The sequence below is a fragment of the Galleria mellonella genome, unplaced genomic scaffold (genome assembly GCF_026898425.1).
Source record: "Galleria mellonella isolate WM207_F2 unplaced genomic scaffold, CSIRO_AGI_GalMel_v1 utg113, whole genome shotgun sequence".
In the NCBI taxonomy this organism is placed as follows: Eukaryota; Metazoa; Arthropoda; class Insecta; order Lepidoptera; family Pyralidae; genus Galleria; species Galleria mellonella.
In genome coordinates this window covers 1106267-1133951 of record NW_026441975.1, presented here as the reverse complement: position 1 = coordinate 1133951, position 27685 = coordinate 1106267, and the positions used below count along the sequence as shown (strand labels likewise).

The 27685-nt window shown below is 30.6% G+C and overlaps 1 protein-coding gene across 1 annotated transcript; it reads right to left on the bottom strand.

Annotated features, from left to right (window-relative positions):
• Window positions 1-369: 369 nt before the first annotated feature.
• On the bottom strand, window positions 370-24768 carry LOC113512854 (uncharacterized). Its single transcript, XM_026896798.3, has 5 exons — window positions 24648-24768; window positions 6929-7028; window positions 5585-5749; window positions 4588-4717; window positions 370-3854 (listed from the first exon to the last, which is right to left on the bottom strand). Exons 1-5 carry the CDS (start codon window positions 24674-24676, stop codon window positions 3757-3759), a joined length of 522 nt encoding a protein of 173 aa, XP_026752599.2. The 5' UTR covers window positions 24677-24768; the 3' UTR covers window positions 370-3756.
• Between the last annotated feature and the right edge of the window lie 2917 nt (window positions 24769-27685).

Sequence of the window (27685 nt, the reverse complement as noted above, 5' to 3'; positions counted from 1 at the left end):
TCAGGAATGACAATGCATAAGAGGTATCATGGGCGAAAGAGTATACTCTGTCATGTCCATGGTACCGCTCATGTCTATAGGCAAAGGTACTACTTTCCATCAGGTGGGCCGTCAGCTTGTTTGTCCATCCTACCCTTCAAACTGAAACCCAGCCATGCAAACACAACTGCTTCATGGTAGAAACACGAATGGTACAGAGGTACCCAAGCAAACGACTTTTGTACAAAGTCTCCCTCTGGTAAATGTATTTACATTAATAAATAATGTAAGTAATAATTAGGTTACATTAAAACTTTAATTTCAGATAGAGATTTTTGGTATAACAATTATAAAATAAACCTATTGGCTAAAAAATAATAATAAAAGATATGAAAAAATAATGTACTTTATTTACAATTTAACTTTACTTAGTTGAACTAGGTATATTATTTATATCTGTATATTTATTATACTCTTTATTTTCTCTTTTTATCATTATTATTATTACTTAAATATTATCCAGATCAATCTAAATATGGTTTATGTAAATGAGGATTTTTCTTAAAGTTATAATTCATCTAAATATGTCTTTAAGGTAATTTGATGGCTAGTAAACAAATTAAATGAAACGAAAACAATTTGTTATACCTATTTTATTATCATCATCATTTCAGTAATTTCTAGTCTATGGAGACAAAAGCTAAGAATATTTACTATCTATATTTATATTTTCTTATTATATTTTCAAATATGATAGAAGGGCTCATACATTATTACAACACAAGATTTTTAAGTTGGTACATGAAGTAACCACAAAATTAATTATTATATCGTTAATAATTATTTTTTTATTTCATTAATAAATAATAATTAATAGGTCATAAGAACTGAAGTCATGTCGAGATTCTTAATTGACTTTTCTTCAAAATGATCATTTTTATTGAAGATTTCGCGTTGCATCATCACGATATTATAAAGTTTAATGACAAAATAGAATAATGAAGGAAACGAGGCCAAGTCTTTAATACTTTTTAACGCAAAATTTTCACTTTTTGTTTAATTTTGCAAACATTTTACTTTGTACAAATGTTGTCCTGACAATTGCAAACTTGACGAAAAAAAAAACATTAGCTAAATAGGCACAATCGTATTTAAATGATGTACTTACAGGTGAGTATATTCGGCAATTGATTTTTATTTATGTAAACATATTACAGTTACTATTATATCATCTATTATAATGTGTTGAATAATTACTTCCTATAGTAATTTTCATAGAGTGCGGCTTTGTGTGCCCAGACTCTTTATATTAATGACACGTAATGCTTTCACGGTAGTTGGTTTCACAGAGGTTAGCGTAATAAGTACTTGCTTGCTTTGATAAATAACCAAGCAAATAACTTTATTCTCATTTTATGTAGCACAGAGAGCGCAGTATGAGTTGTATAAAAAATGACATTATGACTGCGTTTATATTTATGTCATTAAATAAGGAAATCTGACTATCCAAAACTATTCGTAAGATGTGCAGTTAAGTTTTCAATACAAATTATTGCCTTAAACGAATAGTAACGTAAATTTGTGTTACACTTACAGTAAGAACTGTTTGTGTGGAATTTATTTTGAGCAAAAATATGAGTAATTTTTAAATGTATTTCTTTATAATTTCTTTAAGCAATACAAATTACATAACAATTTTTAGCTTAAAATTTGTATTATCCATACGCAATAGGGTCTGACCATTTATATAGTTAAATAACTGTTAAATTGCTGTTAAAAACTGTTAAAAAGTTATTTTGTTTTTTATCACTTATTAATGTGGGATATCATTATGTTATTACATGTTTGAATGTTTTTAGAATTAGATATGTACATATATTATTTGCTACAATATTAATTTGGTATTAAATAAAATTTAACTATGACCTTGAACTTGTAAAATTAAAACAGTACAATAGCTATACGTAGTATATGTATGAACATCTATTAGATAATGTAAGAATAATTGTTTATTATTATTTATTTAATGGTAACTTGTTTTTAATATATAATACAAATAAATTGACAGTAATGGAAACTTGTACTTTATCGTCAAAGCTTTTTGTTTTTTGACCCTTATGCATTTTGGAACGATGTTTAATATCACTGGTAGATTGCTCTGTTAATACTTTTAGTTAAAATCTTTAATATAACTTAAAATCGGTCAAGATATCATGATCGGTCAAAATAATATTATAGTCGGATATAACAAGAGAAAACATTATTCGACATTAACTATAAACAAGGAATGTGATAATCAAAAGAGCATTTATAGATATGAGCATTTCGATGCTGTTTTGATGACGACGTTTTTTAGACTTGGACTAAATCTTTACTGATCAAAGTCTAAAAACACATTAAGCCTACATTGACATAGTAATATTTAAGGCAATCGAATAAAATTCAAATTGCATTTAATAGTCGTCAAATTTATTTAATACTTTATTGCACACATTAGTTATAAAAATATGACAGAGGTAAACAAAAGTACAAATTTATTAATTTAATTTATTTAATGTAATTTAGATTTTATATCAATTCGTAATTCGATTGAATCAGTCAGTAAATAGCTCATATTTTCATGCTTTGCTGTTGTTTTTATTTTAGATACTGTTAAGAAAAAAGACAAAAACTTATAATAAAAAAAAAACTGCATAATATTTACTTATTACGCTAAAATTTTTAGCAGGAAAACGTTCCTTTAGTTCATTCTTAGTAAACATTATGGTTTACTTTATTTCCAGCTAAAATGCATGACAATAAAATTACATCTAACAATAATATTTGACCCAGATAATTAATCAGTGTCAGCGAGATTGCAACATTTACCTTAATATTTACCATTCTGTTTCGTTTATATCTAATTAAATCAAATATAAACAATTTCACCATATTATATTGTTAGTAGGTATCTAGTAATTGGATTTTTTATTATTTTTTACAATTACATAATTGTGGTAACCTCAAGTAATGTATACTTAGTACCATTATTAATGTCATAAATAGTTTTTAGTTTTCGAAAAAAAATACTATAGTCGAAAACATAAAAATTGTAAAAAGAATGGGAAAACAATAAAAATCTGATTAGATCTTGGGTCTTTTAAATATATAACGATTACTTTATTTGAACTTAAACATATAACTTTGTACAATATATGAAAAAAGAAAAACAAAATTTCATAGACAGATTCTATAGATAATGTGTAACATAAACGCATACAATTAACCGACGTTCAGATATTATTAAGTGAACATTTTTCCCCAAAGAGTTTAAAGACTATTTTTGAATGTTTCATACTAAAATGATCACGAGATCGTTTGTTTTGTGTCTATACTCGAACCCTTATGAGTATTGTCTATGGATTTTGGCTTGTTATATACGTTTCGTTACAGGTTGCATACAGGCGAATTCTAAATCATTAATTTTATTTCAAAAGAAGTGTATTGTGTAGTGTATTTAGTAACTAAATATTTTCAATAATTTAAAGTTTTTATTTGTAGAACATTCCCCTGTAAGAATTTAAATTATTTCGACTTCACCTGTATGGTATAAATTATAAAATATTTTTGTTTTAATTCAACTATCTCAAAACAAAAATATTTAAAATAAAAAGAAATTTTTAGTTATCAATCGCAAACGTATAATAACTATATAATTATTGCACAGGAATAATGCAATATAACTTATTCTATTTGGTCCCTATATCTACATGCAAATATGGTACATATTTCTATTGATTACACTGGATCCCTGTCGCGTGTGTACTTCACTGTGCCATCTCTCTCCATCTTTACAATTGAACTGTAGATTAGAATTGCCAAGTAGATTTGTAATGCTGTGGAAGAAAATAAAATAGCCATATTAAATTACATATTTCTAGTTGGGGAATAATGTATTATCATTATATTGCATTGATTATCATTATAATCAAGCTTTTGGTCTTTTTCATTATATTATGGTACCAGTACACGATATTTTCAATTTTACATTCATAGCTTTAAATCAGTCATCTCATTTTCCACGCCTATAAAATTTATATTTCCTTTCATGCAACTTATCTTTTTATTGTGTTTTTCATTTGTTTGTTAAACTCATAACTTTTGTAAAGAAAAAAAAAGGAAAATGTCGTCGATACATTAGAAAATAACATCGCGTCTGGTCGACATTTCGTTGTATTACTTACTGCTTAACTACTTTTCATTATTTCTATAGGTTTAGGCCTTTACATTTATGAAAAATATATAATAATTTCCCATTTGGTCCCGGCATAGAGTAGACCAACCCTTTCTTTCCCGTGGGTGTCGTTAGAGGCGACTAAGGAAGCGCGAGGGATGGGCTGCAGCATACCTCTTAAAATCTCTCCAAAGTCTAATTGCGGTCGTCATTCCACTTGCCAAGAATGGCAACTACTGCCAAAATCTCCCTAAGGGTAGACTTATGTTCAGCAGTGGACAGTTATAAGCTGATATGATGATGATATAACAATTTTCAAAATTATTTAAAAAATTTACGATAACATAAAGCTAAAAAATATGGTATTGTAACATAAGAGGAGTTGTAATACTCACTAAATTCAAACAACATCAAAAACAGCTCATTGGCGCTTTCTTCGGAGATACAAACAAGGCTGTACACGAGGCCGACCACTGAGTATGTGATCTCAAAGTACAGAAATACCCTCATCAGAACCACGTATTTCTGCGAAGATACACAAACGAAACTTTGCTTATTATATTTTTTAAAAATGAGTTCACGGACGTAAAGATATAAAGTTCTTTTTTCTGCTGCAACGTAGCTGTGTTTTGGTTTGAAGAGTATGGCAGTGAAATTACATGGTATGTAGGTATATTACCATAGTCTTAAAGAATTATAGGGCATATGGGGTACTGTACCATACTATAGACAACAGAATATATTTTCTGATATTCAAGTCTATGAGTTATGGTTGTTTGTCATTACATGTATCATATAGAAAATTAAAAATTAAAGCATGGAGAAATAATATGGGTACAATAATATAGGTAGATATTTAAATCAATGGTGAAGTAGATTTATAAATGTATAATAAATTCAGTTCATATGTTATAGGTATGTTATGATGAATCGCTTTGTTACGGACATTATTCTATATTTTTGTTTAAAAATTCCATGCATATTTTAACCCATATACCTACGGTGACTTAAGACAATTGGTTTCATTTATAGAGAAAATTCCATGTTGGATATTTTTCTACAGAACTTTAAAATGAAAAAAAGAAAGTATTAACAGGAAAAAATGAAAATATGAAAATATATCTAAGTAGTTTATCTAGGATCAGTATTAAAGCAATTCACATGCAAAATGTCAGACAAATATGTAGATTGTCGTAATAAATATTTAAAATAGGCATCATTGTGAAGTCATAAAAATTTTCACTAGCACAAATTACTTTACTGTTGTTGTTTAAACCGAAGCATTTGGAGTTCCATTGTTTCTGCCTACCCAAATAAGAGACAGGCATGACAGATATGTATGTATGTATAAATTACTTAAGTATGTTTATTATTTAATGTTCGTACACTAACCTTATGTAAAGCTACTATGAACATGATAGTCATGCATATTTCGATAACTTGGGCTGTAGTGGCTATAATCAGCCGGGGGTATTCGCTGTTCAGCTCCTTCACATTTGCGTTTCGTACGGCAGTTATGTATAAAGATAGGAATGTTGTGGCGACCACCGTCAGCGTCTGTAACATATAGAAAAAAAAGAAAATGTATAAAATTTATCAATGTAAAACTAATTAATACAAGATCCATTCGGAACAATTTAGGAAACGAAGTTTTCTTAATTGGCTTGGACCTTGGATCGTATGGTACTTACACATAGGAATTAATTATTTATATATAGAAATACGAATATAACATGAAATTTTAAAAAGAGAAAATATAATTTCTTTGTGGTATTTGTATTATGTATAATTAATAAATATGCCCAAGTTTTACCACTTCTAATAATTATAATTCTATTATAATATATACACGATAATGTTTACAAATACCATGTGGTCCCGGCATAGAATAGACCATCCCTTCTTTTCCCATGGGTGTCATAAGAGGCGATTAAGGGAACTTAATAGTCGAGGGATGGGCAGCAGCGTCGCTTTTAAAATACCAACAAAACCTAATGATTGGCAATCCACCTGCCAAGCGTGGCAACTACTGGCAAAACCCCCCAAAGGGGAGACCTATGTTCAGCAGTGGACAGTTAATGGCTAATATAGTATGATATATAGAAATACTTTATATACGAGGTTATCAGTAATGGAGATTAGCAATCCCATTGCTAACAATATAAGGTATACTTTATTATTAAATTCGTCACGATGAGTTAGCTGAACTGCTTCATCATTATCCATCAGCCCTCACTGGTAACCCGACTGTATATCGAAAGCGCAGGCGGAGTTACCATTTTATTATCATCCAATTTTTTTTATACAATATTTCTATATATAGAAAGAACGTTGAAATCTTGTGCCGGCTATATTACGAAGAAAGGTTAGGTAATGTCGTTCGTCGATTACATACAAGCAAAGCAAAGCAGCAACTAAACCGATGAACAGATATGTTTTATTGTTCTAACATCGCAATGAAGGGGGAAAGGGATTGTTACTAATGCGGACTACCAGTCCCATTGCTAACAATATACCCTGTCAGGTCGACCTTCACGTGGTCCCTCCTAGAAACCATCGTGCTGTATTCCAGGTGTATTCATCATGATGGGATAACTGACCTGCCTTTTCATTCTCACCTATCATCCCTCACTGAAACCCCGTCAGTGTATACCGTTAGCACAGGCGGGGTTATAATTCCATTATCCATTGAAAAAAAAACATTGCAATGAATTTATAAAGTAAGTTTCAACTTACCAAATTGATATATGCAAAGGCCACAAGACCTTTCCTCATGGGAAAACAAAAACAGCATCTTGTCAAGATTGGGATTTCCACAGCATTTCGAATTTTGTCTCTGTAACAAAACAGTTTTATTATTAATAATTACTAATATTGTAAAATTATAATTATGTCTACGAAAATTACTTAGATGTTTAAGTAAAATTAACATGAAGGATGACACAAAATAACAGCAATAGAAACCAAAACAATATAAATATTTTTATTGAATCATTGTCTGTCCATATGTATTATTGTTCCGGAATTACACAAAAATTATTGCACCAAATTTATTTTCATATGTTAATTAGAAGTAGGCCCAAATCCATGTGTAAGAAATTGAGAGCAAAAGCTGGTAATTTTATATATATTTTAAGATGGATATTTTTAGACCGAGAGAATAATATAAATTGTTTATATGTAGGTATATTGACTAAGTAACGAAAAACACAGCCGAAATTACCGTGAAATTTCTGCGTGATTATTGATTCGAAATGCGCGAAGTTGTGAGATATTCAGTTAATTTGTAAACAATATTTATGAATATGGCAATACTATATTCTGCAAATGCGATTAATTAATAAAAATCTAAGAAATTAAAATAGTAAATAAAGTTCTCATATTACTCTCGCTTTAATATATGGCAACAAATTTCTCTTTTACATTAATATAATCCTATTAATATTAAAAATGCGAAAGTTTGTAAAGATGGAAGGACGGACGGATATTTGTTTTTCTTTCACGCGAAAACTACTGAACAGATTTGAATAAAAATTGGTACCTGTGTAGTTTATATATTAATTTAGCACGTTGGATATTTTATATATCACGTAAGTGAAACAACAGAATACAGCTAGTAATAGTATAAAACGTATCAAACTGCCTGCATATTTACACATGTATATATAGATTCAAATAAATGTCCTTATAAATTATACATGACTGGCAACTTAAAATAATTATACAATTAGTTGTCTACTAAGAACGTCTGTTTATTAGTTATTAATTATATGTATATGTAAGTTATTTATCATTTATTTATACACTCTCCCAGTACAAAGATCATACACAAAGGATGTGTAGTGATAATATTCTGCATGCGTTATCACCAAGCACACATTTATTCGGAATTCCGGCCTTTCCGAAAACTGTTTATTTATTATTTTTATTCTAATGATATTGTTGATAAAAAAAGATTTCCACAATACATTACTAAGAAAAATTGGAGTAAGTAATGATCTTTATGTACATAAGATCAAATTTACCGTTTACATAATTAGCTTCTTATAAAATTCACGAGTATATCGATTATTATAAAAAAAAAAAACTAAAATGTGATAAAGTCTATAGATAGGTAGATACATATGTACATATAGTTAAATACAACTTAGATAATAAGAATTATATTCTAATGACTATACAGAGCAGATGATAATCATTATTTATCAGTAATTCAAATAAGATATACATATATGGAGAAGAAAGTGCCTTGTAGGTACATAATAAGTATTCGTAAGTGGAGAATAGATTTGAGTAGGTAGCAGCTTTTGTTTAATGTAAAAAGTAAAGTGAATTTACTTGTGGCGGTTTTAATCCTTCTTTGCATGATTTTTTTTATTGGTGAAATCAAAGTCATATAGTCAAAGTAATATAATTCATGTTTAAAATTAAAGGAAAAATGGTTAAAATAATAAATTTGACAGCTATGTTTTTTCTTTCTGCAATGGACATTAAAAAATTATCCAGACATAATCCATTTAAAGTGAACTTGGTCTTTTATATAAGTTTTAGGCATTCAATGTTATGATGGAAATTTCCACCAGTATGCAAAGAAGGGTTAATTATTACCGAGTCATAAATTGGCGATTATTAATATAAAGATCAAATAAGACTTCATAATAAACTTTTTTGTTAACATATAAGTGGAAAAAGAAAGCAAGATTTCTCAATAATAATCAACATTCATCCATTATCAGTCCACTGTTGGACATAAGCCTCCTCCATAGACTGCCATAAGGAACAGTCCAGAGCCACCTGCATCCATTGGCGCCCTGCAATGCATTTCAGGTCGCCACTCCATCTAGTGAGGGGTCGTCCTACACTGTGTTTGCCCGTACGAGGTTATCACTCAAGAACCTTTCTGTCCCATCGGTTGTATGTTCTTCGAGCTATGTGACCAGCCAATTGCCACGTGGGCTTGCTAATCCTTTGAGCTATGTCGGTTACTTTGGTTTTTTGTAGATATCCTCTTTTCGGATTCTATCACGCTTCTTTTTTTCAATAATAAATTTAAGGACATCATATAAATATAATTAATATAATTTTAATTTCGTTGCTTTGCATATGGAAATACATTTTTAAGTACAGTGCAATGCAAAAGTGCAAAGATTATGTGTGTATATTTATTATTATCCTTATTATTTTAATAATAACTAGGTAGGTACTTTAATATTCGATCGTGATTCACTGTTCATGCCAAAGGTTGAGTGGAGAATACTACTAACATTAAATACGCTTTTTGTTACTTTACTTTCATTTGGTTAATAAATTTATTTAGTACATATATACAATCTTTATACTCGTATCTATATGTACAGCAACATATAAATAATAAAGCTGGACCCGTATTTTTATCGACTATTAGTTTTATGGTGATCAGGCAGTTTGGTGTGAGGTTTTATTTCTTTTCTTACACTACTATTAAAAAACAAACCTTTGTTTTTTCGTATTAAGTTTTGATAAAAATTTAGAAATTATAGGTATTTTTCCAATACATACAGTATAGCTGCCTATCTACCTAAGCATATATATTTTTTATACAACTAAGAATGGCAAACAAGCTGATAGTCTACCTGATCGGTACCTGAGTGGTAATCGTCGCCTACAGACATAAGAAGTATCATAACAGGACATAACAGAGTATACTATTTCGCCTTTCACTCAGTTGTTATTCTTCTGTACCCTGTAAATTCACTGCCATATCCCACCCTTCAAACCGAAACACAGATATGCAAACACAATACGGTAGTAACACGAATAGGACAGAGGTGCCCAAGCAAACGACTTTTGTACAAAGTCTCCCTCTGGTATGATGTATGAGTTGTAAGTAAACTTTTGATAATACGAGTATGGCGATTCTTGACTATTAATCGATATGATCGACGGAAATTGTTTTAAATTTAAGATATTAATGTTTAGATAGATACGAAAAAGCCATCCTAGAATTTTTAATAGATGTTTTATAACTGCGAAACGTCGTCTAACGACTAACGTCATTCGTGGAACTATTATTTAATCTGAGGTAATGTACGAACGAGCCTGAACGAGCTCACGCCAACAGGTAATTTTGTTTCATGTACTTTTGTGTGTTACGTCCATAAAAATCGCACACACACACACACAGTTCATTAATAAAGAATGTTTTTTTTTTAAAACTTAGAATGCTAAATAAGCTGATAAACTTTATTTCGACACTTCCTTTTATAATCTATACTTATAATAAATCTGTAGAGAGGCCAATTCTGTACATAAGATATATTTCCAAAATAACTATCAGGGGGTGATTAGTGATGCCAAAAATGCAATCAGTAAAATTATTGTCTGTCTGTCTGTATGTTCGACAAAAACTACTTGACGGATTTTAACGAAACTTGGTACAATTATTCTTCATATTCATGGGCAGGTTATAGTATATTTTTCATCAGACTACGATCAATAGGAGCAGAGAAGTGAAGGGAAATGTTGGGAAAACGGGAGAAGTTACTCCATTTTTAAGCTTCCGTCGCGTGTGCAGCCTTAATGGCCACTTTTTAAAATGTAATAATGCCTACCCACGGGTAGACATTTTTACATTTTATAAATGCCGCCGCCGACGCCGAGACGTGCCGCTAGTAATTAATATAACTATTTACTAATTACTTGAAGTATGCACAAATTATTTTTCTTGTAATAAAAATATTTGGTATTGAATATAAATATACATAGATCTAAGATATATTTCCTTAGATTATATAAATAAAAGATTAGGTGTTAAGAACGTGCCAAAATTTAGCTAATTTAACGTTTGGCTGACAATTTGGTCCCGCCATACAATGTGTCACCCTTACCTTTCCCGTGGGTGTCGTAAGAGAAGACTAAGGGAACTAAATAGTCGAGGGGTGAGGTAGCAGCGTCTTTCTTTAAACATCATCAAAGCTTAACTGCGGTTGCCAACCCGCCTGCCAAGTTTAGCAATTAGTAGCAATATCTTTCATTAGTAGGAGGCCTATGTTCAGCAGTGGACAGTTAAAAGCCGATATGATGATGAGTAATTAAAATAGCGGCCATGATTTAATATTGAAAACATTTTATGTCTATACTCAGAATAATGACGCTTATCAGTAATAATAAGCGTCATTACGAACCATTAATTATTATCATTTCAGCCCATATTTATCCACAGATGGATACAGACTTTCATCAATGCCTTCTAACATGTGCAATCCTTCTTTTTTTGCACTCAGGAGCTATATTGTATTGGTCCTTTTCATTGGAGGATTGGAGAATTTATGCTCGTTAGTCACTATGTTGAGCAAGCAGGTCGGTGACTGAAATTTCGGAAAGATTGGTGAGTGGATTTTTGAAAAGAATGTTAAAGGAGTTTAAGTGGAAATATACGATGTTAATGTGTGAGAGGATGTAGGATACGACAGTGACAGCTGGGGTTTTATTCGGGGGTGCTTACTCATATTCATCGGAAAGATGAGCCCCAAGAAGAAGATAAATTACGTATTAATACGCAGTGTTATTTAAAATATATTCGTAAGTTTTATTTTTTCAATTTACTGTATAATTTAATTAAAGTAATAAATGTACACTATGGTAACCTTTTCTTTGCGTAATAGAATCCGAAACGAGGATATCCGCAAAAGAACTAAAATAACCGACATAACCCGAAGGATGAGCAAGCTGAAGTGGCAATGGGCTGGTCACAAAACTCGAAGAACCGACAACCGATGGGGAAAAAAGGTTCTTGAGTGGCAACCACGTACGGGTAAACGCAGTGTAGGATGACCCCTTTCCACTAGATGAAGTGACTACCTGAAATGCGTTACTGGGAGGCAGTGGATGCAGGTGGCTCAGGACCGTTCTTTATGGCAGTCTATGGGGGAGGCTTAGGTCCAGCAGTGGGCGGATAATGGCTAAAATAATGATGATGATGATGGTAACCTGGTTTACGCACATATGGACAAAATGTTGGCCCGTTTTTGACGAAACATTTATATGGAGACACTCCACTTATACATTTTAAGGATGTTTTTCACTTTGTAACAGTAAAAATCAGTCAAGATAATAAGTATTATAGAAACGAATCAATAGATGAACAAATGTACATATATATTTATATTATGTGGATTTATCATAGGTAACTCGTTGGAGCAATCTCAAGTGAAACAGGTCAGGTCTTATAATGAGTAAAACGTTTTCCCTATTTGTTTCAAGACGACAAGAGAAGCGTTAAGTTTTTTTTTTATGATATTATATTTATTATTCACAAATAATGTTTTGCATAGATACTTGATAAAAAGCAAAACACGCGTCTAATTGACCTAAATGTTTTGCTAGTCTTACATTAATAACGTCCATTAGACTATACGCCTTTGCAAATTTTCGTTGTTTAGAAATAAGCAAAATATAGTAAATGTGTTATTGATAATCCTTGATTTATATAAATAACAATATTTTTAAAGAGGTCATTTGCCTACTCGTAGAAGTAAAGCAAATTTTGCTATCATATTAAGTTATGTATTTACATGTAAGTTGACTTGCTGATCGTAAAATAGAGACCATTGTAGAAAAAATAATTAAAACTATTGTTTGAATATTAACTGGTACATAATGTAATAATAAAGTTTTTATCATACGTATACATGGATGGCTTGGTCAGTCGACTTTTTATAGTTTTATATATCTTCAACATTCATGTTTATAATATATTTTTTATAAGTTCTTTACATAATTTTTATAACTCTTTCATGCAATAAAATGTTATCAATAGTGATTGTATTTAGAAGTCATTGCTTAGAGATATAATTACAAATTACTTGTCTTGTAGTCCACAAATATATATTTAACTTGTCATAGAAAGTCTAAAAGTCTAGTATCTATACTAGAGGGAGACTTTGTACACAAGTCGTTTGCTTGGGTACCTTTGTTCCATTCGTGTTTCAACCGTGAAGCAATTTTATTTGCATGGCTGTGTTTCGGTTTGAAGGGTGGGATATGCCAAAGAATGCTCAAGAATGGCAACGCATGGGAGGTATCACGGGCGAAACAGTATACACTGTGATGTCCATGGTATTGCTCATGTCTATAGGCGACCGTTACCACTTTCCATCAGGTGGACCTGCAACTTGTTTGCCATTCTAAGTTGCATAAAAAAAATCTAGGTTGTTTGTATTACGTATGTATCCCTGTCACATTTGTATTTCTATTCAGATATGTTTATATGACTTAGTTTTAATTTTAAAAATATATAGGGATGGAATTAGTAATAATAATAATAATAATATTTATTTAATTAGACTACATAAGGCCCATTTTGTTAGTTACAAATTGACTTAACCTATGTTAGTAAATGAGCGGTCATAACGCTCTTACATTGATAACCTGTCCCACCCAATATTTTAGGATGGGACAGTCCATTTTATCAGCAATTGTCTTTTAAAATTAAAAGCTTGCCATTAGTTCTTAGGGGTCACGGGCAATACAGTAATTTCTATGGTGATATTTATGTCTATAGGCAACATTTTCCACTTTCCACCAAGTGGGTAATGACCCACTTTATTATTACAAGTGAATTGTCTGATTTTCTCATGGAAAAAAACATTGGATCATGTTTTAGATTAATTGTTACTAAACAGAAATCACTTTTAACTTAAACCAAGCATAATGTTTTTACGAAACGAGTTTTCTCAGTAATTCTTGTTGAGGTAGAGGCGTTACATAACGCACTAAGTAACTATATACACAAAGTACGACTGTATAACACACATGTATATAATAATGTACCAACACAGTGTAACACGTCTGAGAAATAAAAACAATTATCTTGAGCAACTAGGTATAATAAAATTATAATACAATAAGTTTTAACTTGTAATTTTGATACAATACGTGACTATTACTTATTAAATAAATCCTATTTAAACAGGAAATATTCATTACTATTCAATAATAGGAACTCTTGAACTAAAAGAGAGAATATATAACAAGTATCAGAGTAGATGTTACATGTATCTAAAAAGATGACTGTGATTTAGTTGTTAAGCTATATCAAAAAAGAAAAGATTGCACCTTATTAAGTTTATAATAATAAATATAATTTCACCAATTCTGAATCCTTGCTAATATTATAAATCTGAAGAAAATTTGTCTGTTACTTCTTAACACTTTAATAATTTTAATTTTTTATGAATTTCTGTACAATTACCATATGAAATGAAGGACATAGATTAATATTTATTACAGTCCCATTAACAAAGACGCGAATAAAAGCTGACAGATTATAATTTTATTACAAATAAAAATTCTTTTGTAGAATAAAATATTAAGTTATGGTAAAAATGTTTATTAATGAAATATAATTTTATGACCTTGTTAGTGAAGTATTTTAACGTCTTACTATTTAGACGGTTGCAGGTTTAAGTCTCGCACCATGGTACAAACATTTGTACAGGTGTAATATAAAATAGACTTTAGACCAATAAAGTATGCTTGTTTATATTAGGTATAATATTATGTGTGATATTAGTCCGGGTGTTTTCTACAATATATATGAATTTCCAAAAAAATTATTCAAGTATATAGGTTACTCAAAGCCCATATTATAGACTTTGTTTAGTTTAGGATTATATTAATTATTATTTAAAATATTTTATTATTCTAATTTATTTATCTATCATATAAAGATTTTTATAGGTATTTTTTATGCAACCTAGAATGGCAAACAAGCTGACGGCCCACTTGATTGAAAGTGGTGACCGTCACATGTAGACATGAACAGTACCATGGACATCACGGAGATTGCGTTGGTTACGACATTTCTCATGCGCTGCCATTCTTCAAGACTAAGGTGTTATGCCTCTGTATCCAAGACAGAAATTTCAAGACAGAAACACTAACGAGACAGAGGTACCCAAGCAAACGACTTTTGTGTAAAGTATCCTTCTGGTAAAATTAAAGTATACCTGATTAATGGAGAGCTCGAAATTTATCCTCATGATACAAGAAATTACAAACCATTGATACTAAAAGCACAGTCTATTTTTTGTCTACGTATATATTAATAGCGTAAACATATAAGCAAGTGTACTTATGGTTGACTTAATATCTTCTCGACCATATGGCAAACAGAGAAATACGTAGGTGGCACCTTTACAATTAAAATTCTAAAATAATTATATATTAGACACACGGAAATATGTGGAGGACATTCACTAAGAAAGAATTCTTGGAAATACTCATTGGAACAACAGATATCAGATTTTGGGACACTCGTAAATAGCTATGGTTTCTTGATAAATTGCAATGCAAAATAAATTATGTACTTATATACATAAATGTTCATCAAGTAAACAGTTAGCGGATTTTATCGCTTTATCAGCTTATAATAGAATCTGTTATCATTGCTCTCTAAACAAGTTCTAAGCTAGTTAGATTATGGGTGTTAATTAACATTTTATAGCACAAAATTAAATCTTGTGATACCGAGTTTTTAATGTAGTCGCTAGTGAAAGTTGTTCCAATTTTCAACAAAATCTTTGCAGGTTTAAAGAGAAACTTCGATATCTAAAGTAATATGACAAATTGTAATAATAACATAATTCCATTTTAGTGAGAGACTTTAATTAATATTAGGTTCACGTACAAATGCCGTGTCACGATAATCGTTTGAACTAATCTCCGAAACCGCTCAACTAATGATATTTTATAAATGTGCATTGTTGTGTAAATATATATATATATATATAAATATAATATATAAGTATATAAGTATAAATGTGCAATTGTAACTAATTATATTTTAAAAATGTGCATTGTAGGCTACATTTTAATATATAATATTGATATTAATTTCCCATGTAGTCTCGGCATAGAATAGCTATAAATAGGGTGACCCTTTCCTCTCTAGTAACTGCGGTTGCCAATCCGCCTGACAAGCGTTGCGACTACTGGTAAAACCGCTCCTAGGGGGAGGCTTATGTTCAGCAGTGGATAGTTAAAAGCTGATATGATGATGATGATGATGATTGATACAACCTATGCATAGAATTTCTAATGATTGTTCTAAGAGAAAAATTTGCCAGAATATAATTCTGAAACCTTGATTGTCCTGATCGGTCAGACTATAAATCGAATTATTTACAAGGAAAAACTAAATAATAAACTAAAAGAAATTGTACCTATTATTTTATCTGTGAATATTTATGAAAACGTCACTATTCGTTAGATACATGCACGGTTCACAACATTTTATGTAATAAACAAGATAGGTTAGCAGTTCATCAGTGTTATAATCATAACACACAAACACGGACTTGGTATTATTTACCTAATTGATTAGTTATAAGATAAGGAGGAAATTTCCTTTATTAAAATACTGTTTTTATACCCGGATTCATGTTATTATTTAGTTAAAGTTTAATGTTATGTATATGCATATTTGCTATTTAATTGAGAACAGTTTATTGTTACATAAATAACTCATGCATATCTCCCATTGGGGTAGGCAGAAGTAAAGAAACGTCAAATTCTCCCATTCAAACATATTTTTTTCGCTGCCTCCACATATATCATCTCTCATCTTTTTATTTAAATACGATGTATGTGGGATAGAGAAGGACATAGACTATTTTTATATTAATATTAATTAATTGATCAATTAAGCAACTAATATATCTAGATCACAAAGTTGGTAAAAAGTGTACAGTTAAGAAATAATCACGACAGCTGACTCCAAACGACGATTCGAGTATGTTTTCGGTGCTGACGTAAATTATTTTTTAAGAAACAAATAATATCTGGGAGTACAGTTAATAGTAATGTCGTAAAATATCATAAAGAATGACCTCAACATGTTACATATGTACAAATGCTTGCAATACTTCATTATGAAGGAACTGTATCTATTGATGTAAACAAGTACCTACAAGCGACCAACAATGATAGTCGTGAATAAGCTAACTACATGTCATTAGAGTTAGCCACAGTAGTTTTGCTGTTGATTGCGTGTACTGCTACTGTTTAAAGTAATTAGCCTGTAACTAAATATTTCACTTGGGAAACGTTTTCATGTTATATTGTTGTCTCTGATTCTTAATAGATAGTAATAATAATATAGCAATATAGCCTGCGAAGGTCAGCTGAGCAGATGCTTGCTACAATCACAAGCAAAAACTGAGAATGTTTTGTTTAGGTAATGCAAATTAGTTGAAAGATGTAAATATAGTTTAATCTTTTTAAAGCAAATTTAAGAGGATATTGAATCTGATTATTTGTTTGAAGATTCGATTGTTTGTATGGATAAACTCAAAACTACTCGATAGATTTTAAAATTCTTTGTTATATTATCAGAGAGCGACGTTATATTAAAAGGAATTATATTATTTTCGAAAATTATATTTACCTACGCGAAATCAGGAAGGGTTGCTAGAATATTATAAAATGGATATAGTATATACATTTTTTTTAATATAGAGTCTTTATCACTATATTTTTGCAGGTAAGGGTTGTTAGTAATGAGATCTAACAACCCTTTTACTAGCAACATATCCTATTAAGTTGACTGTTGCGCTGTTTCCCTTGAAAACCATCGTGGTTAATTCTTGTGGAAATGGTAATAATGGGCTAACATTGCATTCATCCTCACCCATCATCTCTTACTAGTATCTTGTCAACATATACCGGTAGCATAGGCGAGGTTACCATTTAATTTTCACATAAATGAAAGCTTACGTTTTACAAAAAATACCAACTTCAATTGTGGCATACCAGTTATTTTGATAAATTTTTTATAGGACCAATTGGCAAGTATGCGTATGAGTCTACTGGGAACGGCTTATCCAGAACCAAGGGACTACAGATATCTTAAACCGCGGGATATCGTTAGGGTAACACATAGGATCTATGAAATGATGGTATAAGGCAGGGGGAAGCACAAAAGATCTGTATGGGTCGAGGTGCATTGACATAGCTGACCCCATATCCAAAAAAAAAATAAGATAAGATAAGATACAGGACCAATCAGTAAGTATACCTAATAGTATAGAACTGACGGAGTTATGAGGTAACAAACGTAAAAAAAATACAATTAAATTGAAAATCTCCTTCTTTTTGAGGTCGTTTGAAGAATTACTATATTTTATTAGATTATATTTGCAAGTTACTTCAAAACCGTGAAGTTTTATTTATATTAGTTGTTTACATTATATGAAAAAAGGAAAAATAATAATTTTCAGCAAACCACATTTTTGAGTAATATACTGTTTTCATTAAACGCATCATGATATATTTCCTACACGTATACGATAATGACAGTTACTAGGCTTTTGAAAATAAGATAACAACAAACAAAACAAAAAAAAAAAAAAACACAATTAAAGCTCTTTTTAATAGTCAGTTTACAAAAATTGTGATTGACTTGTTATTATTAAATTTTTACATGGATTGTATTAGTATTATATGGAATGTATTAGTATTATACTTAATAAAATAAATCGACCAATATTAAGTAATTGCTGTGTTTTTATAACAACTGTTTATTAAATAGAAATTCGTTATAATGAATCTGTATGTTTGTTTGTTTTCATTTTGCTATCAGTTCGATCTCATTTACGTATATATAACATAATTTAAAGAATCGAAAGTAGGTGTAACTCGATACGAAGTGGTGACTGTGAAATCACCACAATTTTCATGGTATGTTAATTTGGCTACTTACCTAGAAATAATAGTTTGATATTTATTTCATAGTTTGGTTTGAGTCTGGCCCAGTTAATGAGTAGGACATAAAATGAGGGTCATGAGAAAGTGGCAGCGATGTCACTGTCATATTGAATTCCAAGTACATGTCGAATCAAAGGATTGTTTGAATAATAGAAAGTGTTAATCCTTCCCATTAAATCTAAACATGTCTATAGATAATGATATTAATATCAGTATCATGTATATAAATTAAACATTGAATAACTTTTTATATGGTAATGGACTTAAACAACCTAGCTCTAATCGACTAACCAGCTATACTTTATTGTTACATAATTGAAGATTTATTCTATTCTAAAACAGAAAAAATACATTTTTTAAATAGAACCAACACATAAGTAAACTATTTAATCATCAAAATCAGGATTAACGAAAATATCAGTATCATGTAACGAATATAAAAAGGACAGGGGACAATTCGCAAAAAGACTCATAAAAATAATTTCAATACAATTGGAGTATATTTCATGTAACATATACTTTAGAAATATTTAAAATATTATGTTTTTAAAGTTGGTTAAAAGTACCTGTAACAGCAAATGTCCGCAGTTCCGCATTCCGTAACTGATGCATTTGTTCACAGTCGTTTTCAATAGTCTATTTGGCTTTTACTTAAGCCACTGTGATTTCAAAATATTTCCTTAAATTATGTCCCAATAATTATATACTTTTACAAACTGATAGTAATTAGTTAAATAGTATCTAGCTGTTTAGCTCAGTGTCGTGCCTATCCATTTATATTTCGTGTTCCAATAGGAACTTCCATAGTTACTCCAAACTGTGAAAGTATCTAATAGATCCCAATTCACAAATATTTGTAGTTGATGTCTGTATTTATTAGTCTATCAGTGTTTATTAATTTTAATTACTGGGTAAATAAAAAGTTAAAAAAATTGATTAATGTTTTCGGTTAAGTGAATCAAGATATATATATATATATCGATTTGTAATTGTTGTTGATTGCAGATGGCTTTAACAGCTTCACTTGGCGCGGCAAGAATTATAGTTTGACATCCCGTTTATAAGCGTATTAATTATTATAATAATTAATTAGGGAGGTGGTAGGGGGCGGGCGGTGAGTCATTCTGACCCCAGAATTCTTTGGTCTTCACCTCAGGATAAGAAGCAGATTTTCAGCTATGAGTAATAACATGTTTAAAAATACGTATGCGCCTTTTAAGAGTAAGATCTCCCTCTTCCTGGAAAATAATCTTAAATACCTAAATTTATTATTATATATAGCGACAAAGTAGAAATTTTGTTAATTTAATAGTAGTATTAATTAGAATATTCTTTAGTAACAAAATACAAAAAGATTTTAAGAATTAAACTAAATTTTGACTAAAACACAGTAAAACTCACAGGAATGTGAAGACGTAAGGCTTGTAATAATAAAAAAGAATATTGTAATACTTCGCAAAGTATGGAGATTGCACCAAGAAAATATTTTGTAAATAAGGTTATTCAGAATGTCTGGGTACGACGTAAAAGTCACAGTTCAACATTAATAGCAGGTCGCGCATATGCAATGTATATTATTTCTAGTCAGTAGGTACTGTATAGCTACCAAAACAGCTGTAATATCTTTAAAATACATCATATACATATCTCTAATAGTAATAAAATATTAATATTTGAATTTTATAAAAGTTACGTAGTTGTTATATAGAATGTACAAATACAATAGGTATCTACCTAACTCAGTTATTTGAAACAAACAAAATAAGTTCATTATATTCACGTTGTCCAAGTTTATATAAACATATAACAATTAATGCAAAATGACATATTTGTATGTAGGTATAGCTGATCCTAATTTACATAAAATGATCTTTTGATAATTATACTATTTCTATTTAATTTACAAAGAGTGTTCTAACGCTACTTTATGAAGTTGACGAAGCTATTTTTGATAATTGTACAATTTCTATGTAATTTACAAAGTGTGTTCTACCTCTATTCTATGAAGATAATGAGGCTACTTTTGATGAGTGTACAATTCCTCTCTAATTTATAAAGAATGCTATACCGTTACTCGATGAAGACGATGAAACTATTTTTGATGATTGTACAATTCTTATCTAATTTACAACGAATGCTCTACCGTTACTTTATGAAAATGATTAAGCTACTTTTGATTATTGTAAAATTCTTATCTGATTTACAAAGAATGCTTACAGCTATTCTTAGAAGCTTATCTTGAAGCTTAGCTTATTTTGAAGACGATGAAGCTATTTTGGATGATTGTACGTCTCCTAGGTAGGAGTTGCATTACAATATCTATGCGTATTACTGATCTATGAAGATGATGCAGCTATTTTTTATGTTTATATATATTTTTTATGCAATTTAGAATAGCAAACTAGCTGACGGCCCAGCTGAAAGAAGTAGTAACCGTCGGCTATAGACATGAGTGCAATGGATGTTATGCCCATGGTACTACTCATGTCTATAAGCGACGTACAAAACAGTATACGAGTATACCTACTGGTTCGCCCATGGTACCCCCCATGCGTTGCCATTCCTGAGGATTTAGGTGTTATTCCTCTGTACCCTGTAAATTCACTGCCATATACCACCCTTCAAACCGAAACACAGCCATGCGAACACAACTGCTTCAGTAGAAACACAAATGGGACAGAGGTACCCACAAAAATGACTTTTGTACAAAGTCTCTCTTTGGTAAAATATATACAATTCCTATCAAAATGCATGTAGAATGCTCTAATATTGTATGTACTACAGAATGTGACAATACTCATAACTGTACAAATATAGACTCTAGAATTGGCTGTACCAACTGTTTAAAGTGGAGAATTTGATATAAGTAAATTAAGAATTTTATATGTAATGTAAAAAAATTATATAATAACTAGCTATTAACCTACTGCAGGTAATTAGCTAGATACTAACTGTAACTGTACTCTCTCTACATAACAGTGGTGAAGCATTGATTGAGCATTTATATAATGACTTCAAACCTTTCCCTCTTGTATGAAATTCGGGTTTGTTAAGGATGTGTGTCACCATCGGGAAATATTATATATAATAAATCATAAAGATGGACTTTCTACTTTAGTACGAATGTATTAGTCATAAAATACGAGTACAAATTGTGTATACTCAAATGCAGCGGTTACGTGGTCTATCACAACCATTGTAATATTATAAATGATATATTATGTATAGTGATTATATTTGTATGAGGGCTTTATTTTCGCGACAAAAAAATATGACACATTTTAATAAAATATTGTGAGAAGATATTTTTAATTGTAAAAAAAAAAATACAATTATATCATATTTTTAAATCAATTGCCAAGAGAGTGAAATGAAGAGAAAAAAATTCGCGAATATATACTAGCTATTTATAAAAACAAATTACGTATAACTTATAACAACAGGTTGAACCAGTTGGTTATATTTCTAAAAAAAACTGATCCTTACCTTGGCCCCTATGGTTTGACAGTACAAGGTCGCGCCGGGTTATTGGATGGGTGAACATGATGAATTGGTGCATTGCCTTTTTTTGTATTCAAGCATAATATACATACACAATTAAAAAAAGATTCACTAGAAACAAAGAGAGTAGTTCGGTGAGTCTGAAATTTAGAACCCCCTCTATAATTTATATAGTGTGTTCTAAATTTAAAAGATTTATAAAGTCTTTAAATTTTAAAGAAAACTGCATATCCATTTAAAAAAGAAATAAAACAATTATGAGTTTGTTTTACACAAAAATATTGATTTACAACGTAATAAAACCAGTATCAGATCAATAAGAGAACAAATCTATTATTGATTGCAAAATTTTAATAATAAAAAATGGTACAGAATCGGGGAAGATATACTTAATGACACATACAAAAAGGCTTTTTTTCTTTTTTGAAGTCTCTAAAAAAGTAGTTATAAAACATATGGTTTTACTTTTTTACTATATATTGATGACAAATATACTTAGTAAAATTGTGTCAGCTTCAACAATTTTAACTATTGCTAATAGCACAGATAATATAAATAGTAATTGTGTAAAAAATGGAAATTTGTGCACGCACTAATTACTGATGTAGCGGATCACAACTATAATGTAAGTTGAGATACTTAAAGAAAAGCTGATGAGAAATTTATGAGAACATCTATAAAAATACACTTGATGATCGATCATGTAAGAAGACAACGTAACATCTATTTAAACCAGGGTTTCCAACGTGGGGCCCACGCCCTACACGCGAGCAATTTGACAGTTAAGGGGGGTAATTAAAAAATGGACTCGAAGCGATTTCAAGCCTCTTGCTCCGGACTATTTAAATGCAATGCTACGAGTAGATATAGTATCGGTGCCAAATTTAACAAAAAAGTAAATAAAAAAAAATGCTGTAAATATTTATTCGGTATAATTTCGTTTGACGTTACCAAAATATCAACTGGGCGATTAGAGTCGTCAAGTAAACTTTGTCGGGAAAAATTATGTATGGCGGTATAAAAATTTTGGAAATTTTCAAGTGGGACATGACCCAAAAAAGGTTGGGAAACACAGATCTTAATTGTATATATCATATAGATAAGTGTATATATAAATAGATTATCTATCTACTAGCTATGTCCCGTGGATTTTCTTGCGTCTATTCATATACAAAGTATTACAAAGCACGATGATATGTTAGGGTATCATCATCATCATCATTATACAAGTCATTATCTGTCTACTGCTGAACATAGGCTTTCCCATAGATTGCCATAAACAACGGTCCCAAGCCACCTTCATTCACTGACTCCCTGCATTTGAGGTCGTCACTCCATTTAATGGAAGATCGTCCTATACTGCGTTGGCTCGTACAAGGTCGCCACTCAATAACCTTTCTTCGCCATCAGGAAACCCTAATGTATATTCTGGACAAATTAATTAAAATCTTTTTGGATGGTAAGACGTTACTGAATAACAAATAACTAAATTATATTTTTACAATATTAGTAGTGTTACGCTAATATTCAAATCTAACAAGTGTGTTTTCATGTTGTTTTCATGTCAATGTGTTAAAAAATATTAAATTTGTCCAAATATATAAGATTTAAAAATTCAATGCAAATAATTTTAATAATTATATTAGAATAAATTCTCTTCTAAATAAAGAAACATCATTGTTTTCTTTGAAAGATGACAATAACAACATTTTATATACCAGTTAGAACAAAAAAAAAATCAATGACGCCAAACCATCCAGTAATGTTTGGTATTCATAAATAAACCTTGACCTTGAAAACGGAAATTAATAACACACAGAGACATCATAAAATAACTGGTTATAATGCACAAGTACTATTTGACTAATAAAAGTTTGTGTTGATAATAGATGTTATAAAGGTAAAACTTTTTTAAATTTACTTGCCAACTAAATACTTAAAATGGATATTGTACTAAACGCGATAAAAACTATTTCCCAACTCGTCGTCACGTTTTGTTTAGGTCAAATTATTGTTTGCCGCCATGGTCTAATTACACTGTAGCTACATTATAATTGTTTAATTAAATAATTCGCATACAATAGTGATGTAAATTCAAAATAAAGTGATCGATATGTTCACACAAAAACTCGCGCGTTATTGCATTAACAAACGTCGAAAGAAAACGCGCCCGTCTCGACAACGCAACTTTCGCCTGCACATCACTTACTTCAAACTTGTTTCAACTGTGGCCGACATTTTTACGGAATCGAACGCACTACCAGCTCGTACCGTGGCGCTGTGTTTACTGAACTGCTTGACTCCATTTTACTTTCAACCGCGTTTGTATAGAGCTGTTAATACCTACTCATTTGCTTAAACAAGCGTACATTTCAAGAGAATAGATAACGGGATGTTATCTCAGTATCAATATTGTACTAATTAATGTCTCAATTTGTAGATAACAGATTTGTTCATATTTTTTATCTATAATTTAGATTATATTTTTATTATTTTGTGACATCGAATGACACAACAACAACGTGACAATGCAACTCTTAAGACTTGAATAGTAGTGCAATTATATTGTATAAAATCTAATAATCTTGATTTTAATTTAACAAATAGAAATAATAAAAACAAAAAGTACCATAATCAATACGATATCAAAGCTTTTATTGCATAATATAATCGGAAATGTTACTTGCGAATAATTTTTTTTCCCCTTTTTTAAAAAACCCTATTTCTATATAGTCCATGCTTTGGTAGAAAACTCATTTCTCAACCTGAACATTTGGAGAAACTGAGCGTTTTAGTTATCATTTGGTTGACAACCCAAATTACTATAGTAATGCTAGGTCACGCATTTTGACAAGCCATATAATCAGTTAACGTGTATGTAATCATCTCGTGTCATCAGCAGTCGAGAAAAAACGACCTCGAGATTTATATTTTTATTGTTTCCTTTGGAGACAACTATTCCAACTCTTGTCCAATAATGAATCTGGCATTTTCTTTCTTCTTGGTGTTCTTTCTCAGTTAATAATGATTTCACATTGACACTAGAGGGAGTTACATTCACTTCATTATTGCTAGTATAATCACATCTCAATATAAAAGAAATAATAAAACTTTGTTTAATGTTCGCTTCCAGATTTTAATTTATTTATCACTGTCACACTATTATTACATACAGACATACAATGTTAAGCTCTATAAAATCTGAAATGAGACGTAGATTGCTAATGATGGAGGTAAACACGGTTTATGGCAACACTGCCGCCGTGGGAAGATTGCTCCTCTTGTTTTATGTCTAGAACATACATTTCCAATATCGTAATATATTTTTTTTTGATGGGTGAAAATGATATGGTAACCCCGCCTGCGCTAACGGGATACGCTGGCGGAGCACCAGTGAAGGGTGATAGATAAGAATAAAAACAGGCCAGTTAGCCCATCATGATGAATTCATCAGGAATTAACCATGATAGTTTCCAGGGAGAATCGCGAGGAGATCGACCTGGTATATTGCTAGCAATAGGATTCTCAGTCTCCATTAGTAACAATCCCTTTCCCCCCTATCGTAATATATTAGATAGGTATGCCATTTTTCTTCTGTGATTTTTTGAAGATGTAAACCCTGTGAGTAGTGACAGGTGAAGACTTTATTAAAAAAAAAAGGAACACATTCTAGAATCCTAGTTTAACTATTAGTGTTTGTCACTGTCTGTCAAATTAAGTGCAAAAAGGACAAAACACTTGAATGGATGATAATGGTATGGTCACCCCACCTGAGCTACCAGTAAACGCTGGCGGAGCACTAGTGAGGGATGATAGGTAAGAATGAAATGGCAGGTCAGTTAGCCCATCGTGCCGAATACACCTAGAATTCAGCACGATGGTTTCTAAGGCGAACCACGTGGAAGCCGTCCAGATAGGGTATATTGTTAACAATGAGACTGGTAGTTCGCATTACTAACAATCCCTTTCCTCCCGGCTTTTTAGGGGGTAGGTCAAGTTAGTTGACCCATGACGAATTTACTAGGAACTGGCCATAGTGTCCAGGAGGGACAGATCGCATTGGGATCAATCTGACAGGATATATTGCTAGCAATAAGGCTGCTAGGCTCTGTTATAAATCCTCACTCCCTCCCTCTGAAAGCATTTGGAATCTTCAGAATTTAAATTTTTTGTCTACTGAAATAAAGTTTTAATTACGTAATTGATTTTTCTAAATGATTTTCCATTTTATTTATCTATTTACGTAGGATACAAAAACATTTTTAATTCCGAAATATATCTCGAGGAAAAGATACTCGTAAATAAAATATTTTTGATTGCATTTAGAAAATCTGTTTACGTCATACATAATGAGATGTATATAATTATTTTAAGTCTCCATTTATGTGTATATTAGTGAAAATAAATCACGTTTGGTAACTATATTTTATATTGTATAGGATTGAAGGTATTTTATCAATCGTTTTAGTTCCAACTTCAAATTTGAACTGAAATGAGTTGTCTTAGCATAGTGATTCCACGTTAAGAATGTTCTTTGATAGATCAAAACATAATTAACTGATTAAATTCAAGCTGTATCAAAATTTCAAAATATATTCAATTTATTTGATATATAGCGATCCATAAAAAAGAGAACTGAGAGCCTACCATGAAATGTTTTCTGAAATTTCGGGTCCGAACAAAACACAAATGTGATGTTATAATTGCATAATACACATCGTTTAAAAATATTAATACTGTTAAAATATCGTTCTTTTGGACTTTTATGGTAGGAGTTATGACGAATGAAATGTTATGTTCTATTTACTAGACCAATTTTCGTATAAACAAAAACACGAAATTGAGTCCGAAAATTCGAAATTTCATGGTAGACCCCTGATCATTTGCTATACTTATTTGTGAGGGTCTACAATCTATATTTGTATAGTTTCATGTCAACAGAATTTATACGATTACAAGACTATGGACTAACAGACAGATATGATGAAATTTTTATGAGTATAAATCTTTAATATTAGCTAATCTTAATATACTTATATAAAAACCTTGTGTCACGATGTTCGTTCACGCTAATCTCTGAAATCGCACAACCAATTTTAATAAAATTTTGTAAATGTGTATTATATATTTTAACTTGAGAATTAGGATAATTTTTATCCCATTGAAAAAAAACCTTGTCGGTGGCGATGGGGGTCAAAAAAGCGTTTGCCATGTCAATTACTAATTTAAAAAATTTAACACCATAGA